Here is a 23,090-nt window from a genome sequence, read left to right on the forward strand (position 1 = left end):
TACAGAAAACGTTTGACCTCTGTCATTGCCAACAAAGGGTATATAACAAAGTATTGAGAAACTTTTGCTATTGACCAAATACTTATTTTCCACCATAATTTGCAAATAAATTCATTAAAAATCCTACAATGTGATTTTCTAGATTTTTCTTCTCATTTTGTCTGTCATAGTTGAAGTGTACCTATGATGAAAATTACAGGCCTCTATCATATTTTTAAGTGGGAGAACTTGCACAATTGGTGGCTGACTAAATACTTTTTTGCCCCACTGTATTACTCTGGGAGCACAAGACAGGGCACTGTGTGTAGATAGAACTATACTGAACAAAAATATAAACGCAACATTTAAAGTGTTGGTTCAATATTTCATGAGCTGAAATAAAAGATCCCAGAAATGTTTCATATGCACAAAAAGCTTATTTCCCTCAAATGTTGTGCATGAAAGTGTTTATATCCCTGTTAGTGAGCATTTCTACTTTGCCAAGATAATCCATCCACTTGACAGGTGTGATTTACCAAGAAGCTGATTTAGACCTCATGCAGCTTATGCTGGGGACAATAAAAAGGCCATTCTAAAATGTGCAGTTTGTCACACAACACAATGGCACAGATGTCTCAAGTTTTGAAGGAGTGTGCAATTGGCATGCTGAGTGCAGGAATGTCCACCAGAGCTGGTGACAGAGAATTGAGTGTTAATTTCTCTACCATAAGCTGCCTCCAAATTTGTTTTAGAGAATTTGGCCTTACAACCACACCTGTAACCATGCAAGCCCAGGACCTCCACATCCGGCTTCTTCCAACTGCGGGATTGTCTGAGACCAGCATCCTGGACAGCTGATGAAACTGAGGAGTATTTCTGTCTGCAATTAAGCCTTTTTGTGGGGAAAAACTCTTTCTGATTGGCTGGGCCTGGCTCCCCAGTGGGTGGGCCCTATGCCTTCCCAGGCCCAACCATGGCTGCGCTCCTGTCTAGTCAAGTGAAATCCATAGATTAGGACCTAATAAATGTACTACACAGTAAAATCATTAAAAATGTGCATGTAGTGTTGACATTTATTTCCAAATAGTTAAGAGGTCAATAAATATTGTGTTCTTTTTTTCTCTTCAACGGTTAAACCATTTTAGACAATTATATCTGTACTTATTCTTTAGGATCCCGTTTGGGTTTTATTTGGCAGTTGAGTTCATAAAAAAGAACAGTGGTCTCCCAATTTTTTCCATCTCTCTCTGTCTCACTCTTTCTCTCTGATAAACCCATCAGTGATTTGACCTCCACACCTCAGACTCTTGAGGTATCAGATATGGCCCTTGAGTGCTTTGTTTGACTTCTCTCCGACCGGTTCAAGCCTGATTGTTTTCCTTTGTGAAAGCATTGAAGTGCTTTGCTGTCTGATATTCGTTTGTTATTCTAAAGATGACTTTGATCTGAGTTTTCTGTTGACTGTTTGAATTTGTCAGACAGACATGCTCTGAGACTCCCAGCTTCATCTGTTATTAATGCATATATGGTAGGGTGGACCATAAGGTTGAATTCCCCTTCAGGATTTAGTACAGAAATAGGATCAAGCATTTAGTTTGCCCCTGTCTCATGATGTCAGTTTATTTGACAGCAGTAATGAGGGACAGACAGCAGTGGACCAAAGCACAACCGTTCACTTGCTTTGTTAAATATCAATCCCCAGCCTCTAACCCTATACCCTATCCTCTACCCATGACTTCTATTCCCTGCATGCTCCAGTTTAGTGCACACTGTCGAGCCCATTGCATGTATCAGAAGTCAACTGTATAACTTAGGTTGCATATGTGCACACTAGGCACAGTATGGTACATTCAACTCCAACCAGAGCCCAGTGAGTAATATAGGCTGGTTTTGGGGAGGCCCTACTTAGTAAGTCTAGGTTGATTCCTGCAGGAGCTATAGGAGTGTATGAAACCAATTCCTGGGTAAAATTATCCCTATAGTTGGCCCCAGCAGCCCCATAGAGCAGGCTGTGTACTAACACACGACAGTAGACCCCTAGTAGCAAACCCACTTGAGCAGGCTGTGTGAGGAGGAATGTGAGGGACAGTGTATGGCAAGACACAGGTCCTGTCTGTCCACTCTGCCCCACTCCGGCCCCTCACCTTAGGCCTAGGAGGGCCCCTAACTCCCCCTGTGCCTCCTCATGTACCTCGTTCTGTCATGCTACCTCCGCCTCTCTTCCTGTCTCCCCTGTTCCTCCCCTGTCTCCCTCTACTCCCCTGAATTTACCTCCAGATCAGAAGATCCAACAAATCTCTGCTGTCTATAGGGCCTCTAGTATAGCTGCAGAATGATAAAGTTAGTTGGACCCTGAAGAAGTCTGATCAAGACCCTCTCCACCCCATTTTAGTCAGGAAGTATTTTAATCAGTGAGGTGAGGTGAGAGGTTGGGCTTATGCACCTGTGCTCTCTTGTTTTTTTCTCCTCTCCTCCCCTCCCTGTCTACCTCCCTCTCTCTCCAGTCCTGACAGCCTGTCAGTGAGAGGTGAGTGAAAGTGAACAGTAGCTCAACCATTGGACTGTAGAAACACTACTCTCAATAGTTTGCTGCATCAGAATAAAACATTGTCAAGAGGAGTTACTCACTGATCATTACTGAAAGCTTGATCTCAGCTCCTAACATGTCAGCAAACTTTTACAGACATTGCAAAAACATTTACATTTGGACTTGATAACTATCGTAACTTTTCACATGAAAAAGGAATTTGAGTTTAAAACGATACTGGTGAGTGGATAAGTGTTCCATGCTGCTATGAAATGAGAATGAGCAGAAGTTTTCCATAATGGTGAATGTGAGACAGCCCATAACCCTGTGTCCTGTGTGTCAGAGCCTGCTCTGATGTTACCATAGCAAAGCCTTGTTATGAGACAACAGCCCTACGCTCCATGCAGATACCTACCTGGATTGAGAATACATCTCTTACTAAGTAAAAGTACTTTTGAAGTACAACTTAATTCGTTTTTCTGCGTATCTGTACTTTACTATTTGTATTTTTGACAACTTTTACTCTAGTACATTCCTAAAGAAAATATGTACTTTTTACTCGCATCCATTTTCCCTGACACCCAAAAGTACTTTTGGAATGGTCAAGTAGAACAGCAATCTGGTCAAATTCACACACACATCAATATAACGTGTTGTCATTACTGCTGCCTCTGAACTGATGGACTTACTAAACACAAATAATGTGTCTGTAAATTATGTCTGAGTGTTGGTGTGCCCTTGGTAGTCGGTACATTTTTTTTAAACAATCCAATCGTGCCATCTGGTTGGCTTTAGTTAAGGAATTTGAAGTATGACAGTTGAGTACTTTTTCCACCACTGTACTTACACTACCGGTCAAAAGTTTTAGAACACCTACTCATTCAAGGATTTTCTTTATTTTTACTATTATTCTACATTGTAGAATAATAGTGAAGGCATCAAAACTATGAAATAACACATATGGAATCATGTAGTAACAAGACGTGTTACACAAATCAAAATATATTTGAGATTCTTCAAAGTAGCCACCCTTTGACTTGATGACAGCTTTGCACACTCTTGGTATTCTCTCAACCAGCTTCGTGAGTGGGGGGAGTCACCTGGAATCCATTTCAATTAAGAGGTGTGCCTTAAGTTAATTTGTGGAATTTCTTTCCTTAATTCATTTGAGCCAATCAATTGTGTTGTTGCAAGGCAGGGGTGGTATACAGAAGATATCCCTATTTGGTAAAATACCAAGTCCATATTATGGCAAGAACAGATCAAATAAGCAAAGAGAAACTACAGTCCGTCATTAATTTAAGACATGAAGGGTCAGTCAATACAGAAAATTTCAAGAACTTTGAACGTTTCTTCTTGTGCAATCACAAAAACCATCAAGCGCTATGATGAAACTGGCTCTCGTGAGGACTGCCACAGGAATGGAAGACCCAGAGTTACCTCTATTGTAGAGGATAAGTTCATTCGAGTTAGCAGCCTCAGAAATTGCAGCCCAAATAAATGCTTCACAGAGTTCAAGAAACAGACACATCTCAACATCAACTGTTCGGGGGAGACTGTGTGAATCAGGCCGTCATGGTCTAAATGCTGAAAAAAAATCACTACTAAAAGGGCACCAATAATAAGAAGAGACTTGATTGTGCCAAGAAACTCAAGCAATGGACATTAGACCGTTGAAAATGTGTCCTTTTGGTACCAACCGAAAGACACAGTGTTGGTGAATGGATGATCTCTGAATGTGTATTTCCCACTGTAAAGCATGGAGAAGGAGGTGTGATGGTGTGGGGGTGCTTTGCTGGTGACACTGTCAGTGCTTTATTTATAATTCAAGGCACACTTAACCAGTATGGCTACCACAGCATTCTGCAGCGATACGCCATCCCATCTGGTTTGGTTTGCGCTTAGTCCCACTATCATTTGTTTTTCAACAGGACAATGACCCAACACACCTCCAGGCTGTGTAAGGGCTATTTTACCAAGAAGGAGAGTGATGGAGTGCTATATCAGATGACCTGGCCTCCACAATGCGCTGACCTCAACCAAATTGAGATGGTTTGTGATGAGTTGGACCGCAGAGTGAAGGAAAAGCAGCCAACAAGTGCTCAGCATATGTGGGAACTCCTTCAAGACTGTTGGAAAAGCATTCCAGGTGAAGCTGGTTGAGAGAATGCAGTGTGCAAAGCTGTCATCAAGGCAAAGGGTGGCTACTTTGAAGAATCTCAAATATAAAATATATTTTGATTTGTTTAACACTTCTTGTTACTACATGATTCCATGTGTGTTATTTCATAGTTTTGATGTCTTCACTATTATTCTACAATGTAAAAAATAAAGAAAAACCCTTGAATGTGTAGGTGTTCTTAACCTCTGTGCTCTGTGCAGGCCAGTCAAATTATTCCATACTGATCTCGACTATCCATTTCTGTATGGACCTCACTTTGTGTACGGGGGCATTGTCATGCTGAAATAGGAAAGAGCTTTCCCCAAACTGTTGCCTCAAAGTTGGAATCACAGAATCGTCTAGAATGTCATTGTATGCTGTAGCGTTAAGATTTATTTTCAATGGAACTAAGAGGCCTAGCTCGAACAATGAAAAACAGCCCCAGGCCATTATTCCCCCTCTACCAAATTTTACAGTTGGCACTATGCATTCGGGCAGGTAGAGTTCTCCTGGCATCCGCCAAACCCAGATTTGTCCGTCGGACTGCCAGATCGTGAGGCGTGATTCACCACTCCAGAGAACGTGTTTCCACTGCTCCAGAGTCCAATGGCAGGAAAGCTTTACACCACACCAGCCGACGCTTGGCATTGCACATTTTTATCCTAGACCTGTGTACGGCTGCTCGGCCATGGAAACACATTTCATGAAGCTCCTGACGAACAGTTCTTGTGCTGACGTTGTGTCCAGAGGCAGTTCAAATCAAATCAAATTTTATTTGTCACATACACATGGTTAGCAGATGTTAATGCGAGTGTAGCGAAATGCTTATGCTTCTAGTTCCGACAATGCAGTAATAACCAACAAGTAATCTAGCTAACAATTCCAAAACTACTACCTTATAGACACAAGTGTAAGGGGATAAAGAATATGTACATAAAGATATGAGTGAGTGATGGTACAGAGCGGCATAGGGCGGCATAGGCAAGTAGATGGTATTGAGTGCAGTATATACATATGAGATGAGTATGTAAACAAAGTGGCATAGTTAAAGTGGCTAGTGATACATGTATTACATAAAGATGCAGTAGATGATATAGAGTACAGTATATACATATACATATGAGATGAATAATGTAGGGTATGTAAACATTATATTAGGTAGCATTGTTTAAAGTGGCTAGTGATATATTTTACATCATTTCCCATCAATTCCCATTATTAAAGTGGCTGGAGTTGAGTCAGTGTGTTGGCAGCAGCCACTCAATGTTAGTGGTGGCTATTTAACAGTCTTGAGAGAGAAGCTGTTTTTCAGTCTCTCAGTCCCAGCTTTGATGCACCTGTACTGACCTCGCCTTCTGGATGATAGCGGGGTGAACAGGCAGTGGCTCGGGTGGTTGTTGTCCTTGATGATCTTTATGGCCTTCCTGTGACATCGGGTGGTGTAGGTGTCCTGAAGGGCAGGTAGTTTACCCCCGGTGATGCGTTGTGCAGACCTCACTACCCTCTGGAGAGCCTTACGGTTGTGGGCGGAGCAGTTGCCGTACCAGGCAGTGATACAGCCCGACAGGATGCTCTCGATTGTGCATCTGTAGAAGTTTGTGAGTGCTTTTGGTGACAAGCCAAATTTCTTCAGCCTCCTGAGGTTGAAGAGGCGCTGCTGCGCCTTCTTCACGATGCTGTCTGTGTGGGTGGACCAATTCAGTTTGTCTGTGATGTGTACGCCGAGGAACTTAAAACTTACTACCCTCTCCACTACTGTTCCATCAATGTGGATAGGGGGGTGTTCCCTCTGCTGTTTCCTGAAGTCCACAATCATCTCCTTAGTTTTGTTGACGTTGAGTGTGAGGTTATTTTCCTGACACCACACTCCGAGGGCCCTCACCTCCTCCCTGTAGGCCGTCTCGTCGTTGTTGGTAATCAAGCCTACCACTGTTGTGTCGTCCGCAAACTTGATGATTGAGTTGGAGGCGTGCGTGGCCACGCAGTCGTGGGTGAACAGGGAGTACAGGAGAGGGCACAGAACGCACCCTTGTGGGGCCCCAAGGATCAGCTGGGTGGAAATGTTGTTGCCTACCCTCACCACCTGGGGGCGGCCCGTAAGGAAATCCAGTACCCAGTTGCACAGGGCGGGGTCGAGACCCAGGGTCTCGAGCCTGATGAAGAGCTTGGAGGGCACTATGGTGTTAAATGCCGAGCTGTAGTCGATGAACAGCATTCTCACATAGGTATTCCTCTTGTCCAGATGGGTTAGGGCAGTGTTCAGTGTGGTTGAGATTGCATCGTCTGTGGACCTATTTGGGCGGTAAGCAAATTGGAGTGGGTCTAGGGTGTCAGGTAGGGTGGAGGTGATATGGTCCTTGACTAGTCTCTCAAGGCACTTCATGATGACGGAAGTGAGTGCTACGGGGCGGTAGTCGTTTAGCTCAGTTACCTTAGCTTTCTTGGGAACAGGAACAATGGTGGCCCTCTTGAAGCATGTGGGAACAACAGACTGGGATAGGGATTGATTGAATATGTCCGTAAACACACCAGCCAGCTGGTCTGCGCATGCTCTGAGGGCGCGGCTGGGGATGCCGTCTGGGCCTGCAGCCTTGCGAGGGTTGACACGTTTAAATGTTTTCCTCACGTCGGCTGCAGTGAAGGAGAGTCCACATGTTTTAGTTGCGGGCCGTGTCAGTGGCACTGTATTGTCCTCAAAGCGGGCAAAAAAGTTATTTAGTCTGCCTGGGAGCAAGACATTCTGGTCCGTGACTGGGCTGGTTTTCTTTTTGTAATCCGTGATTGACTGTAGACCCTGCCACATACCTCTTGTGTCTGAGCCGTTGAATTGAGATTCTACTTTGTCTCTATACTGACGCTTAGCTTGTTTGATTGCCTTGCGGAGGGAATAGTTACACTGTTTGTATTCGGTCATGTTTCCGGTCACCTTGCCCTGATTAAAAGCAGTGGTTCGGGCTTTCAGTTTCACGCGAATGCTGCCATCAATCCACGGTTTCTGGTTTGGAACTCAGTAGTGAGTGTCGCATCCGATGACAGACCATTTTTACGTGCTACGCGCTTCAGCACTTGTCGGTCTCATTCAGTGAGCTTGTGTGGCCTACCACTTTGCGGCCAATCCGTTATTGCTCCTAGATGTTTCCACTTCACAATAACAGCACTTAGAGTTGACCGGGGAAGCTCTAGCAGGGCAGAAATTTGACCAACTGACTTGTTGGAAAGGTGGAATCTTATGACAGTGCGGTGTTGAAAGTCACAGAACATGGCCTTGGTAAATGGAAAATCTGTTGGGTTTTCTTCATGCTAACTCTATGTCCACTTTTATACATGAGAGCTGTTCTCTCTGGCCACATGGTAAATACCTCTCTGACTCTCCCTCCCCAACACATGACACAAGCCACCAGCTGTTTGTGTTTCATTAACTGTTTAAGCCCAGCATTAACACCAATATATTTACCCTTATAAGGAGGCCAGTGTCTTAGTGTGATATGGCTGTAATCTGATATAACAGGAAATGGAGCACTTCTGAAGGAGAAACTAACTAGATGATTTTGTTGATGATGGTGAATGCACAATGAGGCCATTCAGAGGTCGATGGGTGTTGGTGAAGGGGAGCTGTTGAGAGTTTGTACAGTTTTACAGCTGTTTTGTTCTGTGATTAGCTGATTACAATAACACAATTACAGTGATGTTATTGTATTTGTGAAAGTAAGGATGGCTTAGAAATCGTATACCGAATGTCTGACGACTTGCATGAAAGCAGGATTCCTTATATTCTGGAATTTAAGATATCATAAATGTCTATTGATTTATAGGAACTGTATATAGATAAAGAAGTTGTTCTGTAACGTTGGGTGTCATCAGAGTTCCATCTTGGCAGTGGTATTGGGCAGCAGATCTGAATATGTATCCCACAGCCAGAATACAACTCTGTTATATTGTATGAAACTCCAGATTTTAGCACTGATATATGGCAATGGCCTGGTTATTGTGAGGTTCCTAGGTGGTGTGAGTGTGCAAGTGTGGTCTCTGGTTGTAGAGCTATGTGAGTGTGTGGAGGATGGTTAGTATGTGTAAATGTTTACTGCAGAGGGCACAGCGAGGTTTAGTGTGTGTGTGGGGGTGGGTGGGTGGTCATGTTTAACTATACTTGTGGAGACCAGAAGTCCCAACAAGTATAGTAAACAAACATAACATTTTAAGAACTGGGGACATTTTGTTAGTCTCCACAAGTTATAATGCTATTTCTAGAGGGTTTAGGGTTCTGGTTAGAATTTGTGTTAGGGGTAGGAGCTAGATTTAGGGTAAGGTTTAGGGTAAGATTTGGAGTAAGGGAAGTAGTGAAAATCAGATTTTGAATGGGACTGAATTGAGTGTCCCCACAAGGTCAGTTATACAAGACTGTGTGCATGTGCATGTGTGCATATGTGTGTGTGTGTGGTTGTGAGGAGTGCTGTGCTGCTTGACCCTGACATGTTGATCTATCAGCCACTCCTACGCAGCCTCGCACTGCCAAGAGAAAGTTGTTTGGCCAGGGATGAACAGCCGGAAATGTCCCACACACAAACACACACACACGTGCCCTTTTGGCCTAGGATGACGACCAGGGAACCTCCCCTTTGGCTTTCTGATCTCTCCAGCTTAACTCTATACAGTCCATAGTACACTCTTCACCCCTCTGCCTTTCTCTTCAAAACCACACTGCCACTTTACCTAAGGTTCCGAAACCCTATGAATTTACATGGTAGTTGCATAGGTGCAGTGTATTGACTTTGCATTTCCACATTGTTACATGGTACTTCCAACTATTGCTGTCCAAAGATTACAATCTTACTAGAGAAATGTTCACTTTTATATTAACAAAGATAGAACAACCACTAATGATTCTGCTCCAGTCGTTCTCCTTCTTTAAATAGTGTTTGTTACATAAGAAGCTATTAACACAGTGAGATTGCCACAAACAATTACTGTTTGTAATTATGTAACAATCAGTTAGAATGACAGTAAAGCATTTACATGTGCAACCCCAACTCTCTCCCCCCACACCTTTTACTGGATCATTAATAGTGGTAGGTCAGACAACCACATGAGACTAGAGTAAATCACTAAAAGATCACTGTGAGTGGACATCGACATTTCCTCTAAGGTAAAAGAAGATTAGACCATTGGCCTGTTGGTCTGTTGAAGAGAGGAGGCGTGCTGGACCTCTCTCTGTGTCTCTCTCTCTCTCTCTCTGTGTCTCTTTCTTTTTGCCTCTCTCTCGCTCACTCTGTATCTGTCTGTCTGTCTGTCCCTCTGTCTTTCTCTGTTTCTCTCTGTCTCCCTCTATGAAATGCTGCCTTAATTTATTCCTGCCTCCTGTCTGAAGTCCTCTCTAGCACACACACACACAGCCAGGGGATGGAGAACTACTAAAGAATGTTACACACACACACACACAGCCAAGGGATGGAGAACTACTAAAGAATGTTACACACACACACACACACACACACAGCCAGGGGATGGAGAACTACTAAAGAATGTTACACACACACACACACACACACAGCCAGGGGATGGAGAACTACTAAAGAATGTTACACACACACACACACAGCCAGGGGATGGAGAACTACTAAAGAATGTTACACACACACACACACAGCCAGGGGATGGAGAACTACTAAAGAATGTTACACACACACACACACACACACACACAGCCAGGGGATGGAGAACTACTAAATAATGTTACACACGCAGCCAGGGGATGGAGAACTACTAAATAATGTTACACACACAGCCAGGGGATGGAGAACTACTAAAGAATGTTACACACACACACACACACACACAGCCAGGGGATGGAGAACTACTAAATAATGTTACACACACAGCCAGGGGATGGAGAACTACTAAATAATGTTACACACACAGCCAGGGGATGGAGAACTACTAAAGAAAGTTAAAGAATTTACATTTAGATGTATGGATATAGTTTTATGTACAGTTTTATTACTCAGAGCTGGCTACTGTAATGTTAAATTATCCCCGCCATTTTAATATGCTTTCACTCTTCACTCGTGGTAAGATAATGAATGAATGGAAATTCCACTTTCAGACAGCAATTATTGTCTTTATTGAGCAAATGAAAACCATTCCTCCAGTAAAAGCTGCAGCTTTCCCTTGAACCTCTCAGATGGTCTGGTTCCCTGGAGGAAAGACATGAAACTGCACCAACTGCCTGAATATACCACATGGATCCAAACACAGACCCTAAAACGTCTGTTTCATTTCACCACAGTCCAAATACTTAAACTTGTATGACATATTCTGACGGTTGTTTTCTCATTGATTTCAGGTTTGAAGACCCTCTGTGTGTGAAAGTGTGTGTGTGTGTGTGTGTTTGGGATGAAGTGCCTGTGGGGGGGACACTTTCCGCTGATCATCCTGCTCTACCTGTTAGGAGACGTCACCTCACAGGTTAACCCAGGTGAGTGTTGGCATGGGAATGGTATGGAGAAAGTGTGTGTGTGTGTGTGTGTGTGTGTTTCTGATAGGTGAGAATTGTCTGTTAATTGAATGATTCGAATATTCCGCCCTGAAACATATAATTGTATGGAATTGATTAGAATGTATAAAATCATAATCAATAAATGTGTCGTCCTAGTCAGAATTAGGGTAAAACAATATGTCTTTATGGTATTTTAAACACAGACTGTCTAAGCTTGGTGCCGACCTGACTAGAGATTTGGGAGAGAGAGGGGAGTACGTCAAGGACAAGGTCACTATCTCTGTCGGCTGGGTAGTGAGACAGACAGTGTGTGCATAGCAGGACATGTGTGTGCGTATGTTTGTGTGTATGTGTGTACGTATGTTTGTGTATGTGTGTGCGTATGTTTGTGTGTATGTGTGTGCGTATGTTTGTGTGTGGGCGTGGGAAGTCAGTATAAAATAAATTGTTTTGTATTCTTGACTTTAGAATGTTCCGTGAATAAACCTTTTTGACTATTTGGCTGGGCCTCCGTCTGTTTCATTCGACCAGGATCTTACACATTCTGGTTTGCAGACTGAGACTAATATAATTAAATTGGGTAATGTACCCGGAGAACATAATTCTCTTATCAGTTTCCATTTGGTGGCCTTAACTGCTATTGCTGTCTCTTTGATGTGAGTGGGACTGTTCTGTTGTCCATGGGTCTCCACTGTTCTGCTGTCCATGGGTCTCTCCACTGTTCTGTTGTCCATGGATCACCACTGTTCTGCTGTCCATGGGTCTCCACTGTTCTGTTGTCCATGGGTCTCCACTGTTCTGTTGTCCATGGGTCTTCACTGTTATGTTGTCCATGGGTCTCCACTGTTCTGCTGTCCATGGGTCTCTCCACTGTTCTGTTGTCCATGGGTCTCCACTGTTCTGTTGTCCATGGGTCTCCACTGTTCTGTTGTCCATGGGTCTCCACTGTTCTGTTGTCCATGGGTCTCCACTGTTCTGTTGTCCATGGGTCTCCACTGTTCTGTTGTCCATGGGTCTTCACTGTTCTGTTGTCCATGGGTCTTCACTGTTATGTTGTCCATGGGTCTCCACTGTTCTGTTGTCCATGGGTCTCCACTGTTCTGTTGTCCATGGGTCTCCACTGTTATGTTGTCCATGGGTCTCCGCTGTTCTGTTGTCCATGGGTCTCCGCTGTTCTGTTGTCAATGGGTCTCCGCTGTTCTGTTGTCCATGGGTCTCCACTGTTCTGTTGTCCATGGGTCTTCACTGTTATGTTGTCCATGGGTCTCCGCTGTTCTGTTGTCCATGGGTCTCCGCTGTTCTGTTGTCCATGGGTCTCCGCTGTTCTGTTGTCAATGGGTATCCACTGTTCTGTTGTCCATGGGTATCCACTGTTCTGTTGTCCATGGGTATCCACTGTTCTGTTGTCCATGGGTCTTCACTGTTCTGTTGTCCATGGGTCTTCACTGTTCTGTTGTCCATGGGTCTCTCCACTGTTCTGTTGTCCATGGGTCTCCACTGTTCTGTTGTCCATGGGTCTCCACTGTTCTGCTGTCCATGGGTCTCTCCACTGTTCTGTTGTCCATGGGTCTCTTCACTGTTCTGTTGTCCATGGGTCTCTTCACTGTTCTGTTGTCCATGGGTCTCTTCACTGTTCTGTTGTCCATGGGTCTCTTCACTGTTCTGTTGTCCATGGGTCTCTTCACTGTTCTGTTGTCCATGGGTCTCTCCACTGTTCTGTTGTCCATGGGTCTCTTCACTGTTCTGTTGTCCATGGGTCTCTTCACTGTTCTGTTGTCCATGGGTCTCTTCACTGTTCTGTTGTCCATGGGTCTCTCCACTGTTCTGTTGTCCATGGGTCTCTTCACTGTTCTGTTGTCCATGGGTCTCTTCACTGTTCTGTTGTCCATGGGTCTCTCCACTGTTCTGTTGTCCATGGGTCTCTCCACTGTTCTGTTGTCCATGGGTCTCTCCACTGTTCTGTTGTCCATGGGTCTCTGAGGGGTCTCTGAGGGAAAGTGTGATGTAAATGAGACGACCAATTATATTTTACTAGGAAACCCAGTGGTAACATTTGGTGTGCCGAGATGGAGCACTAACACCTTGGCAACAGCCATCATCAAGTCCTGAGAAATGCAATCACCTTGGACTGTAGTATGTGTCACAACATCATAGAGCTGCTTTCATTAAATATAAGTTTAGAATTGTATAAAAGAGCAGGGCACAGGTTCAAGCAATAGACCTAGGAGTGTGTGTGTGTGTGCACACGAGAGCTTGCGCGTCTGCACGTGCGTGTGTGCTTTGAGGTCTTTTACAGCTGTGGCGTGGCAGTCTATACTCTGAGGGAGATAATTGTACAGTCAGTCCTCCACATTAACATTGCTGTTTAATTACATCCTGCTCAAGGCAAACTACAAACACACCAGAACATTTTTCACTAACTCGTCTGGGGCGCCTAAAAGTAAACAAAGGCTATGTTTCATATGCTGTAAACTTGTATTTATCTGTAGCTTGGTGCAGCGAAATGACCATTCGTTTTCGTGGACTTTCATGATCATACATAACAACTTTAACATATTTTTCAATGGAGTGACACACACACTTGACACGCCCTTCTCTCTATTCATGTGTGTATTTTACAGCCTACAATGTGGCTGATCTTTAAGACTAGCATGTTGCTATAATGGCAGGCTGAGCGAGAGAGTAGGTTTTAAGAAGAGGGTGTTCTCTCCAAAGGGACAGGGCAGTGGTGGGTGCTGTGGTTGTTTTCAGGCCTCTCTACATCTCGTTATGACAGTTGATAGAAGTCTCTGATCTGGTTTACCAGATATACAGCAGTGGATCATCTTGACAGTGTCCAGCTTTCACCTATCTCTATTACTCAATGTATAGTCCAGCGTTATACAGTTTCTCTCTTGCTCCATCTCTACTCCAGCCTTATAGTCCCTCTCTATTTCTCCTCCATCTATCTCTACTAAAGCCTTATTCCAGAGTCTCTATATGGCTCCCAGTCTACAGCGAAAAGCTTGTCGCCCACTCAGAGTGTAAATAGAAAAGACAGAGATGGTATAACAGCACTGTTCAAGGATTTTAAAAAGGGGAAAGTTGGCATCACCTTGCCTCTCAGTGCTACTAAATGCAGTCATGCAAATTTTCTGCATTCTGATATGTATTTTTCTTCATCCATGCAACAGAATGGTAGTTAGACACAGTAAGACCTGTGCTGGAGTCAACAAGACTCATAGCAAATTTGTTGAGTGACAAAGGACTTAAAGATATATATTGGACAGACACACAATTCCCTCATCCATTCTCTTGCATTTAGGAAGTCTTTGTCTAGTCTAGAGGATTTGAAATATGGAAATAATGATGATTTGTCTCACTTGTCTTCAAAATGATTGTCCCACAATGGGGCATATTTGGGATTTAGAACATTTTGTTGAATGAATTTAAAGTAACTTTGGCCATGTACCGATCCATTGGTACTCTGCACTCCACCACTTCTAAGTGGTGAACAACAATCCCAGCAAATACACATGGCAAGCCCCTTTCCATGTACATTCCTGCTGTCAGAATGTCTGGAATGCATTAACCACAGACTCCAGTGGGATAGCTGGATCCTCTGCATGCACACACACACACACACACACACACACATACACACACATACACACACACACACACACACACACACACACACACACGCGCACACACATACACACACACAATATATCTTCAACTCCCACCAAGGTCAGGTCATCCAGTTGTTTTAGCCTATCTTGAGCCTCTGCGATATTGCTCTCATATTAAAACAATAGAAAGGTTATGAGAGTTTACGCGAGACGGTCACAAACTAAATTTACTATAATATCAGAGCCTGGAGCCTGTGGTTAGACAGCAAACACGATGGAACAAGCCTGCCTTTCACTGGCCAGGGCACATAGAAAAAAAATAAGTGGTGAGAGAGGGAAAGAAGCCACTTGGAGCTGGATCGGTGTGTGTATGCTGAAGCATCTCAAGGTCCTGGAGTGGCCTAGCCAGTCTCCAGACCTGAACCCAATAGAAAATCTTTGGAGGGAGCTGAAAGTCCGTATTGCCCAGCGGCAGCCGTCGAAACCTGAAGGATCTGGAGAAGGTCTGTATGGAGGAGTGGGCCAAAAATCCATGCTGCAGTATGTGCAAACCTGGTCAAGAACTACAGGAAACGTATGATCTCTGTAATTGCAAACAAAGGTTTCTATAACAAATATTAAGTTCTGCTTTTCTGATGTATCAAATACTTATGTCATGCAATTAAATGCAAATTAATTACTTAAAAATCATACAATGTGATTTTCTGGATTTTTGTTTTTAGATTCTGTCTCTCACAGTTGAAGTGTACCTATGATAAAAATTACAGACCTCTACATGCTTTATAAGTAGGAAAACCTGCAAAATCGGCAGTGTATCAAATAGTTGTTCTCCCCACTGATATATATATATATGCATGCTTTAGTTTAGGATGGAGTCTGACTTAGCCACTGGTAATGACTCTTATTTTCACCAACTATATCCCAGGAAATATCAAACACTTTCTCTGCCTTCTCCTCCTTTGTCTGTGGGCTGAGCATTTGGATCTGTCTGGCTGTAGTTGATGGAACATTATATTTATTATGGATCCGTTTACTTATTTTCAACAAGTGAATCGCAGATAATGTTGTTGTTCAGAGTTTCATTCTGTTGTATTTGTGTCCTGCAGTGACAATAATATCATGAGCTTCATTCACGCAATATTAAGTAATAAGACGTGTAAATAAAGTGATTTTTCAGTTACTCTAGTCTGAAATCAATAAACTATCAATGCCTGCAAATTCAGGACTCGTCTTCCCCTATTTCTCTCTTTCTCTCTCTGGTTCTCTTTCTCCCTGCCTCTGTTTGCAGTGGACACCTGTATGTGAATGGACTCATGTTTCTCTTCGTTCACTCAGACCAGTGGTGAAATACCATGGTCAACTAGCCCAACCTCCACCACCCATTAGGGAAATATTTTCAACACGCAAAAGAGCACAGATCTGTGAAAAATTATCAAATATACTATAATCTGCAGCGTGATTTTATTTGAAACATTATTTTACCAGAGGTGAGTAAACTGCAGTAAAATTGTTATGGATGTTTTTCTCACTTATGGAAGGGTTTCCCAAACCTGGGGTGCCAGGATCGAGTATCTGAACTGCCTGGAGAGCCAATTAAATGTTTCCAAATACAATTACAGATGTTATCACATTTGATTGCAATTATATTACCAAGATTACCACTAATAGACTGGAAATATGAGAAGTGTGTGATGATTATGGCTGATGTCTGTTGGGGCATGACGGAGGGGAGGGATGGAGGAGGTCAGGGGAAGATAAAGAAAGGGGGAGGATGGAAGGGAGGATCAGGGATCTGCAGAGGAGAAAAAAGGCAGTCTCACATCAGGAATAATTTTTTGTTTTGGGACTGATCTCTTTCTGAATTGAATCTCACCATCACTGCCAGGATGAACTCTTCAAGGTTTCCCCATCTTGACTTTTAAGCTAATATTTGTAAGAGAGAGGGAGGACAGAAAGGAAGGATAAAAAAGCGAGGGAGGACAGAAAGGGCCTTGAGCGTTGTGTGTTCTATGTGCTGTTTCTGGCAGTTTCACAAAGACTTTCCTGTGTCTCAGACAGAGCTGAGCTGAGGGGCCATGCTGAAGGGAGAGTCCCCCTGGCCTGCACCACCTCCTCTACTCCCTGTGACCATCCATCATACTGTACACTACAGAAACACTCTCTCTCTCACCAAGTGTCCCCTTGCATTTCCTCTGCCTCTCCTACTGACCAGTCAACCCTGTGCGTACACACTGTACACTCACACTGTACACTCACACTGTACACCCACACACCCACACACTCACACTGTACACCCACACACTCACACTCAAACAGGACATCAATACAGTTTGCTGAAATGTTCTGCATAATCATCTAAGACATTGGTTGGGTTGTATTCAAGTTAATTGTTAACATCAGTTTTCTACTGAGTAGAGAAGACAGTTGAAGCAGTGATTATAAACCATAAACCTCAATAAATACTCAATATACACTCAGCCCTGCTGGGATTATATTGATGGAAAATCACCTTTTATTTTTACTCTTAGAAACAGCAACAAAAGTAAAGGATATTCTATTTCAGGCTTGTAAAAGTGAATAGATACCATCTACACTGAGTATACAAAACATTAAGAACCCCTGATCTTTTCATGAGACTGACCAGGTGAAAGCTATGATCCCTTACTGATGCCACTTGTTAAATCCACTTGAATCAGTGTATATGAAGGGGAGGAGGCAGGTTAAAAAAGGATTATAAAACCTTCAGACAATTGAGACACAGACTGTGTATGTGTGCCATTCAGACGGTGAATAGGCAAGACAAAACATAAACGTTTTTTTATTGTAGAAGAAAGTAGTAGGCGGGTGTATGTCTGTGATTAGACAGATAAGCCTGGTCAATACAGACTATGGGTTTGTCTGAGAGATCCGCACTCCCACCAGTAACACAGAACCCAAACCGGCAGCGCCCGTGCGCCATCGTGCATATATGTAATCTTGCCCCCCCCCCACACCAAACGCGATCACGACACGCAGATTAAAATATCAAAACAAACTCTTAACCAATTACATTAATTTGGGGACATGTCGAAAAGCATTAAACATTTATTGCAATTTAGCTAGCTAGCTTGCAGTTGCTAGCTAATTTGTCAAATTTAGCTAGCTTGCTGTCACTAGATAATTTGTCCTGGGATATAAACATTGAGTTGTTATTTTACCTGAAATACACAAGGTCCTCTACTCCGACAATTAATCCACACATAAAATGGTCATCCGAATCATTTCTAGTCATCTCTCCTCCTAGGCTTTTTCTTCTTTTGACTTTATATTGAGATTGGCAATTTTCATAAATTAGGTGCATTACCGCCACGACCTCGTTCGTCTTTCAGTCACCCACGTGGGTATAACCAATGAGGAGATGGCACGTGGGTACCTGCTTCTATAAACCAATGAGGAGATGGGAGAGGCAGGACTTGCAGCACGATCTGCGTCACAAACAGAACTGACTTCTCTTTAAGCCCTTGGCAACACAGACGCTCTTTGGCGCGCCCGAGCAGTGTGGGTGCAATAATTGAATAATATAGATTTCTACATGTATTTTGCAACGCTCGCGCACGCACTTCGAGCAGTGTAGTCAGCCTGTAAAAGTTACTACCACACAACTTGGTGTAGCGGAAGTGGTCCAGACCTGAATATTTCTTGAGCTATTGCCTATATTAGGGATCCCAACCTGCGGGCCGAATTCGGTTGTGTGTGGTTTTATTTGGCTCCCCAAAGAAAGTTTTTTTGGGGGGTTACATTTTCATTGTTGGACATAAACTGTAAAAATACCAGGAAATTAGCTCCAAGTGATTTTCATTTGGGGAATCTGTTCCCAAGTATTTCCATGCATAATAGAGACGTGATCATATACAAATGTAAGCAAGGTTTGAAATGAATATGTTTTAATCAAATATTATATCTGTTTGGGCTTCTTGCGGTCAATTTGCAGTCAACAAATTATTTGTAATTATGTTCTGCCACCCCGACCAAAGAAATTGCCCCGCAGCTGAATATAGTAGATGATTCCTGGCTTACAGATGAAGTCGGAAGTTTACATACACTTAGGTTGGAGTCATTGAAATTCATTTTTCAACCACTCCACAAGTTTCTTGTTAACAATCTATAGTTTTGGCAAGTAGGTTAGGACATCTACTTTGTGCACGACACAAGTAATTTTTCCAAAAATTGTTTACAGACAAATTATTTTGCGTATAATTCACTTGATCACAATTCCAGTGGGTCAGAGCTTTACATACAATAAGTTGACTGTGCCTTGCCTTTAAACAGATTGGAAAATTCCAGAAAACAATGACATGGCTTTATAAGCTTCTGATTGACATCATTTGAATCAATTGGAGGTGTACCTGTGGATGTATTTCAAGGCCTACCTTCAAACTCAGTGCCTCTTTGCTTGACATCATGGGAAAATCAAAAGAAATCAGCCAAGACCTCAGAAAAAGAATTGAAGACCTCCACATGTCTGGTTCATCCTTGGGAGCAATTGCCAAGCGCCTGAAGGTACCACGTTCATCTGTACAAACAATAATACGCAAGTATAAACACCATGGGACCACGCAGCTGTCATACAGCTCAGGAAGGCGACGCGTTCTGTCTCCTAGAGATGAATGTACCTTGGTGCGAAAAGTGCCAATAAATCCCAGAACAATAGCAAAGGACCTTGTGAAGATGCTTGAGGAAACGGGTACAAAAGTATCTATGTCCATAGTAAAACAAGTCCTATATCGACATAACCTCAAAGACCGCTCAGCAAGGAAGAAGCTACTACTCCAAAACCGCCATAAAAAAAGCCAGACTGGTTATCAACTGCACATGGGGACAAACATTGTACTTTTTGGAGAAATGTCCTCTGGTCTGATGAAGCAAAAATAGAACTGTTTGGCCGTAATGACCATCGTTATGTTTGGAGGAAAAAGGAGGAGTCTTGCAAGCCGAAGAACACCATCCCAACCGTGAAGGATGGGTGTGGCAGCATCAAGTTGTGGCGGTGCTTTGCTGCAGGAGGGACTGGTGCTCTTCACAAAATAGATGGCGTCAATAGGAAAGGAAAATTATGTGGATATATTGAAGCAACATCTCAAGACATCAGTCGGGAAGTTAAATCTTGGTCGCAAATGGGTCTTTCAAATGGACAATGACCCCAAGCATACTTCCAAAGTTGTGGCAAAATGGCATGAGGACAACCAAGTCAAGTTATTGGAGTGGCCATCACAAAGCCCTGACCTCAATCCCATAGAAAATTTGTGGGCAGAACTAAAAAAGCATATGCAAGCAAGGAGGCCTACAAACCTGACTCAGTTACACCAGCTCTGTCAGGAGGAATGTGCCAAAATTCACCCAACTTATTGTGGGAAGCTTGTGGAAGGCTACCCGAAACATTTGACCCAAGTTAAACAATTTAAAGACAATGCTACCAAATACTAATTGAGTGTAAGCTTCTGAACCCACTGGGAATGTGATGAAAGAAATAAAAGCTGAAATAAATTATTCTCTCTACTATTATTCTGACATTCCACATTCTTAAAATAAAGTGGTGATCCTAACTGACCTAAGACAGTGAATTATTACTTGGATAACATGTCAGGATTTGTGAACATCTGAGTTTAAATGTGTTTGGCTAAGGTGTATGTAAACTTCCGACTTCAACTGTATATGCTTTGCATATATGTGTGGATTTGCATGGGTGCGCACATGCATGCTTGTACTAAAAGCTGAGTTGTGTTGTAGGTGTGTGCCGGTACCCTCTGGGGATGTCCGGAGGACAAATTCAGGATGAAGACATCTCTGCCTCCAGTCAGTGGTCTGAGTCTACAGCTGCTAGATACGGCAGGTACTGTATACACACATGTGCGCGGACACACACCCACAGTGGAGGCTCCTCAGAGGAGGAAGGGGAGTACCATCCTCCTCAGTGAATTTCATAAAAATAAAATAGTGAAACATTAAAGTTATCCTTTTTAGATAAGACTATGCTAAATATATTCACATCACCAAATAACTGATTAAAACACACTGTTTTGCATTGAAGGTCTACAGTATCCTCAACAGCACTCTGTAGGGTAACACCATGGTGTAGCCGGTGGACAGCTAGCTTTTTATTTAATTTTTTTAAATTTTTTTTACCTTTATTTAACTAGGCAAGTCAGTTAAGAACAAATTCTTATTTTCAATGACGGCCTAGGAACAGTGGGTTAACTGCCTGTTCAGGGGCAGAACGACAGATTTGTACCTTGTCAGCTCGGGGGTTTGAACTTGCAACCTTTCGGTTACTAGTCCAACGCTCTAACCACTAGGCTACCCTGCCGCCAAGAGCTTCTGTCTTCCTCTAGGTACATTGACCTCAATATAAAACCTACGAGGCTCATGGTTCTCACCCCTTTCTATAGACTTGCACAGTAATTATGTCAACTTCCAGAGGACGTCCTCCAACCTATCAGAGCTCTTGCTGCATGAACTGACATGCTGTCCATCCAATCAAAAGATCAGATAATGAATCTATTGCTGAAAGCATCAACTAAAGCTAGCTAGCACTGCAGTGCAGTGCATAAAATGTGGTGAGTAGTTGACTCAAAGAGAGAGGAAGACAATAGTTTAACAATTTTGAACAAAGTCATTTATTCCTAAATGAAGGAGAAGCAAGAGAGAGAGAGAGAGAGCGCTAAACTATATTTGGTTGTATTTTTTTAAACTTTCATTTAGCTAGCATATGCAGCTAGCTAGTTTAGCCTACTCAAACACCTGGCTCAAAAAGAGAGGTATGCTATGTTAGCTAGCAGGCAATGGCTATCCAACACGGGAACTCTTCTAAGTCAAGGTAAGCTTTTGGTTTTATTAATTCATTGCCACCGGGCCGGTGTAACTGCTAATCTGCTTTCTGACAGTACACTGTACTGCATGATTGTAGTGGGTTTACTAATGAGTTAGTTCTAGTAGCTATGCTTACTATGATGTGACAACGATGTAGGATTTGTGTAGCGGTCATGATATGAGGGTTTCGTTGGAAAGGTATTTTTTTGCCTGGTTACAGACAACTGATGTGTTGTGCACAAGTCCACAAGCAAAGAGACAAGGTGAGAGGAGAGCACATAGATGGTTGTGGAAAGGAATTATATATACAGTGGGGCAAAAAAGTATTTAGTCAGCCACCAATTGTGCAAGTTCTCCCACTTAAAAAGATGAGAGAGGCCTGTAATTTTCATCATAGGTACACTTCAACTATGACAGACAAAATGAGAAAACAAAATCCAGAAAATCACATTGTAGGATTTTTAATGAATTTATTTGCAAATTATGCTGACTAAATACTTTTTTGCCCACTGTATATATATATATATTACAAGCAAAGTGATCATGCTGTTTTATGTGACTGCTATGAAAGTGAACTCTACGCCGATTCTGTTGAAAACGTTTCTTAAACGGAAGCTAACGGAAAGACGCAGGGATAAAAAAAATACCTGAATTTGTCCAATAGAAATTCATATTTTCAACTGTTGGACTAATGATTACTCCCAAAATCGTCTAGATGCAGGCAAGAGTGTGCAAGGCGGTATTGAATGTGTCACTGTCTGTCACCTTGATTACTCTCTACCTGTGCACCCAGCTACATTGTAAAGTTTCATTCATAGGCTAGGTTGTAGCAACCTCATGATGGTGTCATGACGTGGCCCTTTTTGGGTTTAGCTAGTGGCCCCTCTCTCTCTCCTACACCCAGGTTCTGTTATCTCAGGTTGTAAATTCCTGGAGGAGACTCCCTCCCCCTGGCCATGCAGAAAGAGACACAGAGAGAACAAAGGATTTCACATGGCAAACTCATAAATCCCCAAAATGAGGATTTGATACAAAAATGTCCACTTGTGGGAATGGTCCGTGGACACTTAAGGGATGGGTATGACGAGTGTGTTTCATTTGGTGACCTCAGAGAGGACAGGAAACACACATGATTATATCTCTGTATATGTACTTTTCTCAATTATGGTTTGCATCTAATTCTTGGATAAAATGAAAGAGGAAAGATGAAACTATTTGTGAAATGATGTAAGGTGATGTTAAACCTTCAATGAAAGATAATTGTATTCCCTTTAAAGTTTAACTAAGTCATTGGCCTGCCCCGTGAGCACAGACATGATCTGGTGTCATAGAACAGCACTTTTCTACTGTTACGAATAAAAACCCCTCCTGAAGAAATCCTCTTCAGACCGTGCATACCTCAGTCAGCTAAGGGGGCAAAGGTTTGAGTAGAGACCACAAAAATCTCAGTTTAAGCTAAGGTTGTAATGGTTG

At 42.8% G+C, this 23,090-nt stretch overlaps 1 protein-coding gene across 4 annotated transcripts in view; it reads left to right on the forward strand.

Annotated features, from left to right (window-relative positions):
* LOC109902729 (discoidin domain-containing receptor 2) overlaps nt 1-23,090 on the forward strand; it is a 48,951-nt gene that overhangs the window by 13,671 nt on the left and 12,190 nt on the right. For all 4 annotated transcript variants that reach the window (XM_020499331.2, XM_020499333.2, XM_020499332.2 and 1 more), the window contains exons 2-3: nt 11,008-11,139; nt 20,538-20,640. In XM_020499331.2, coding sequence (XP_020354920.2) covers nt 11,058-11,139; nt 20,538-20,640 — 185 coding nt within the window. In that variant the 5' untranslated portion in view covers nt 11,008-11,057. The remainder of the gene's footprint in view (nt 1-11,007; nt 11,140-20,537; nt 20,641-23,090) is intronic.

Source organism: Oncorhynchus kisutch, linkage group LG13 (genome assembly GCF_002021735.2).
Source record: "Oncorhynchus kisutch isolate 150728-3 linkage group LG13, Okis_V2, whole genome shotgun sequence".
NCBI lineage: Eukaryota > Metazoa > Chordata > Actinopteri > Salmoniformes > Salmonidae > Oncorhynchus > Oncorhynchus kisutch.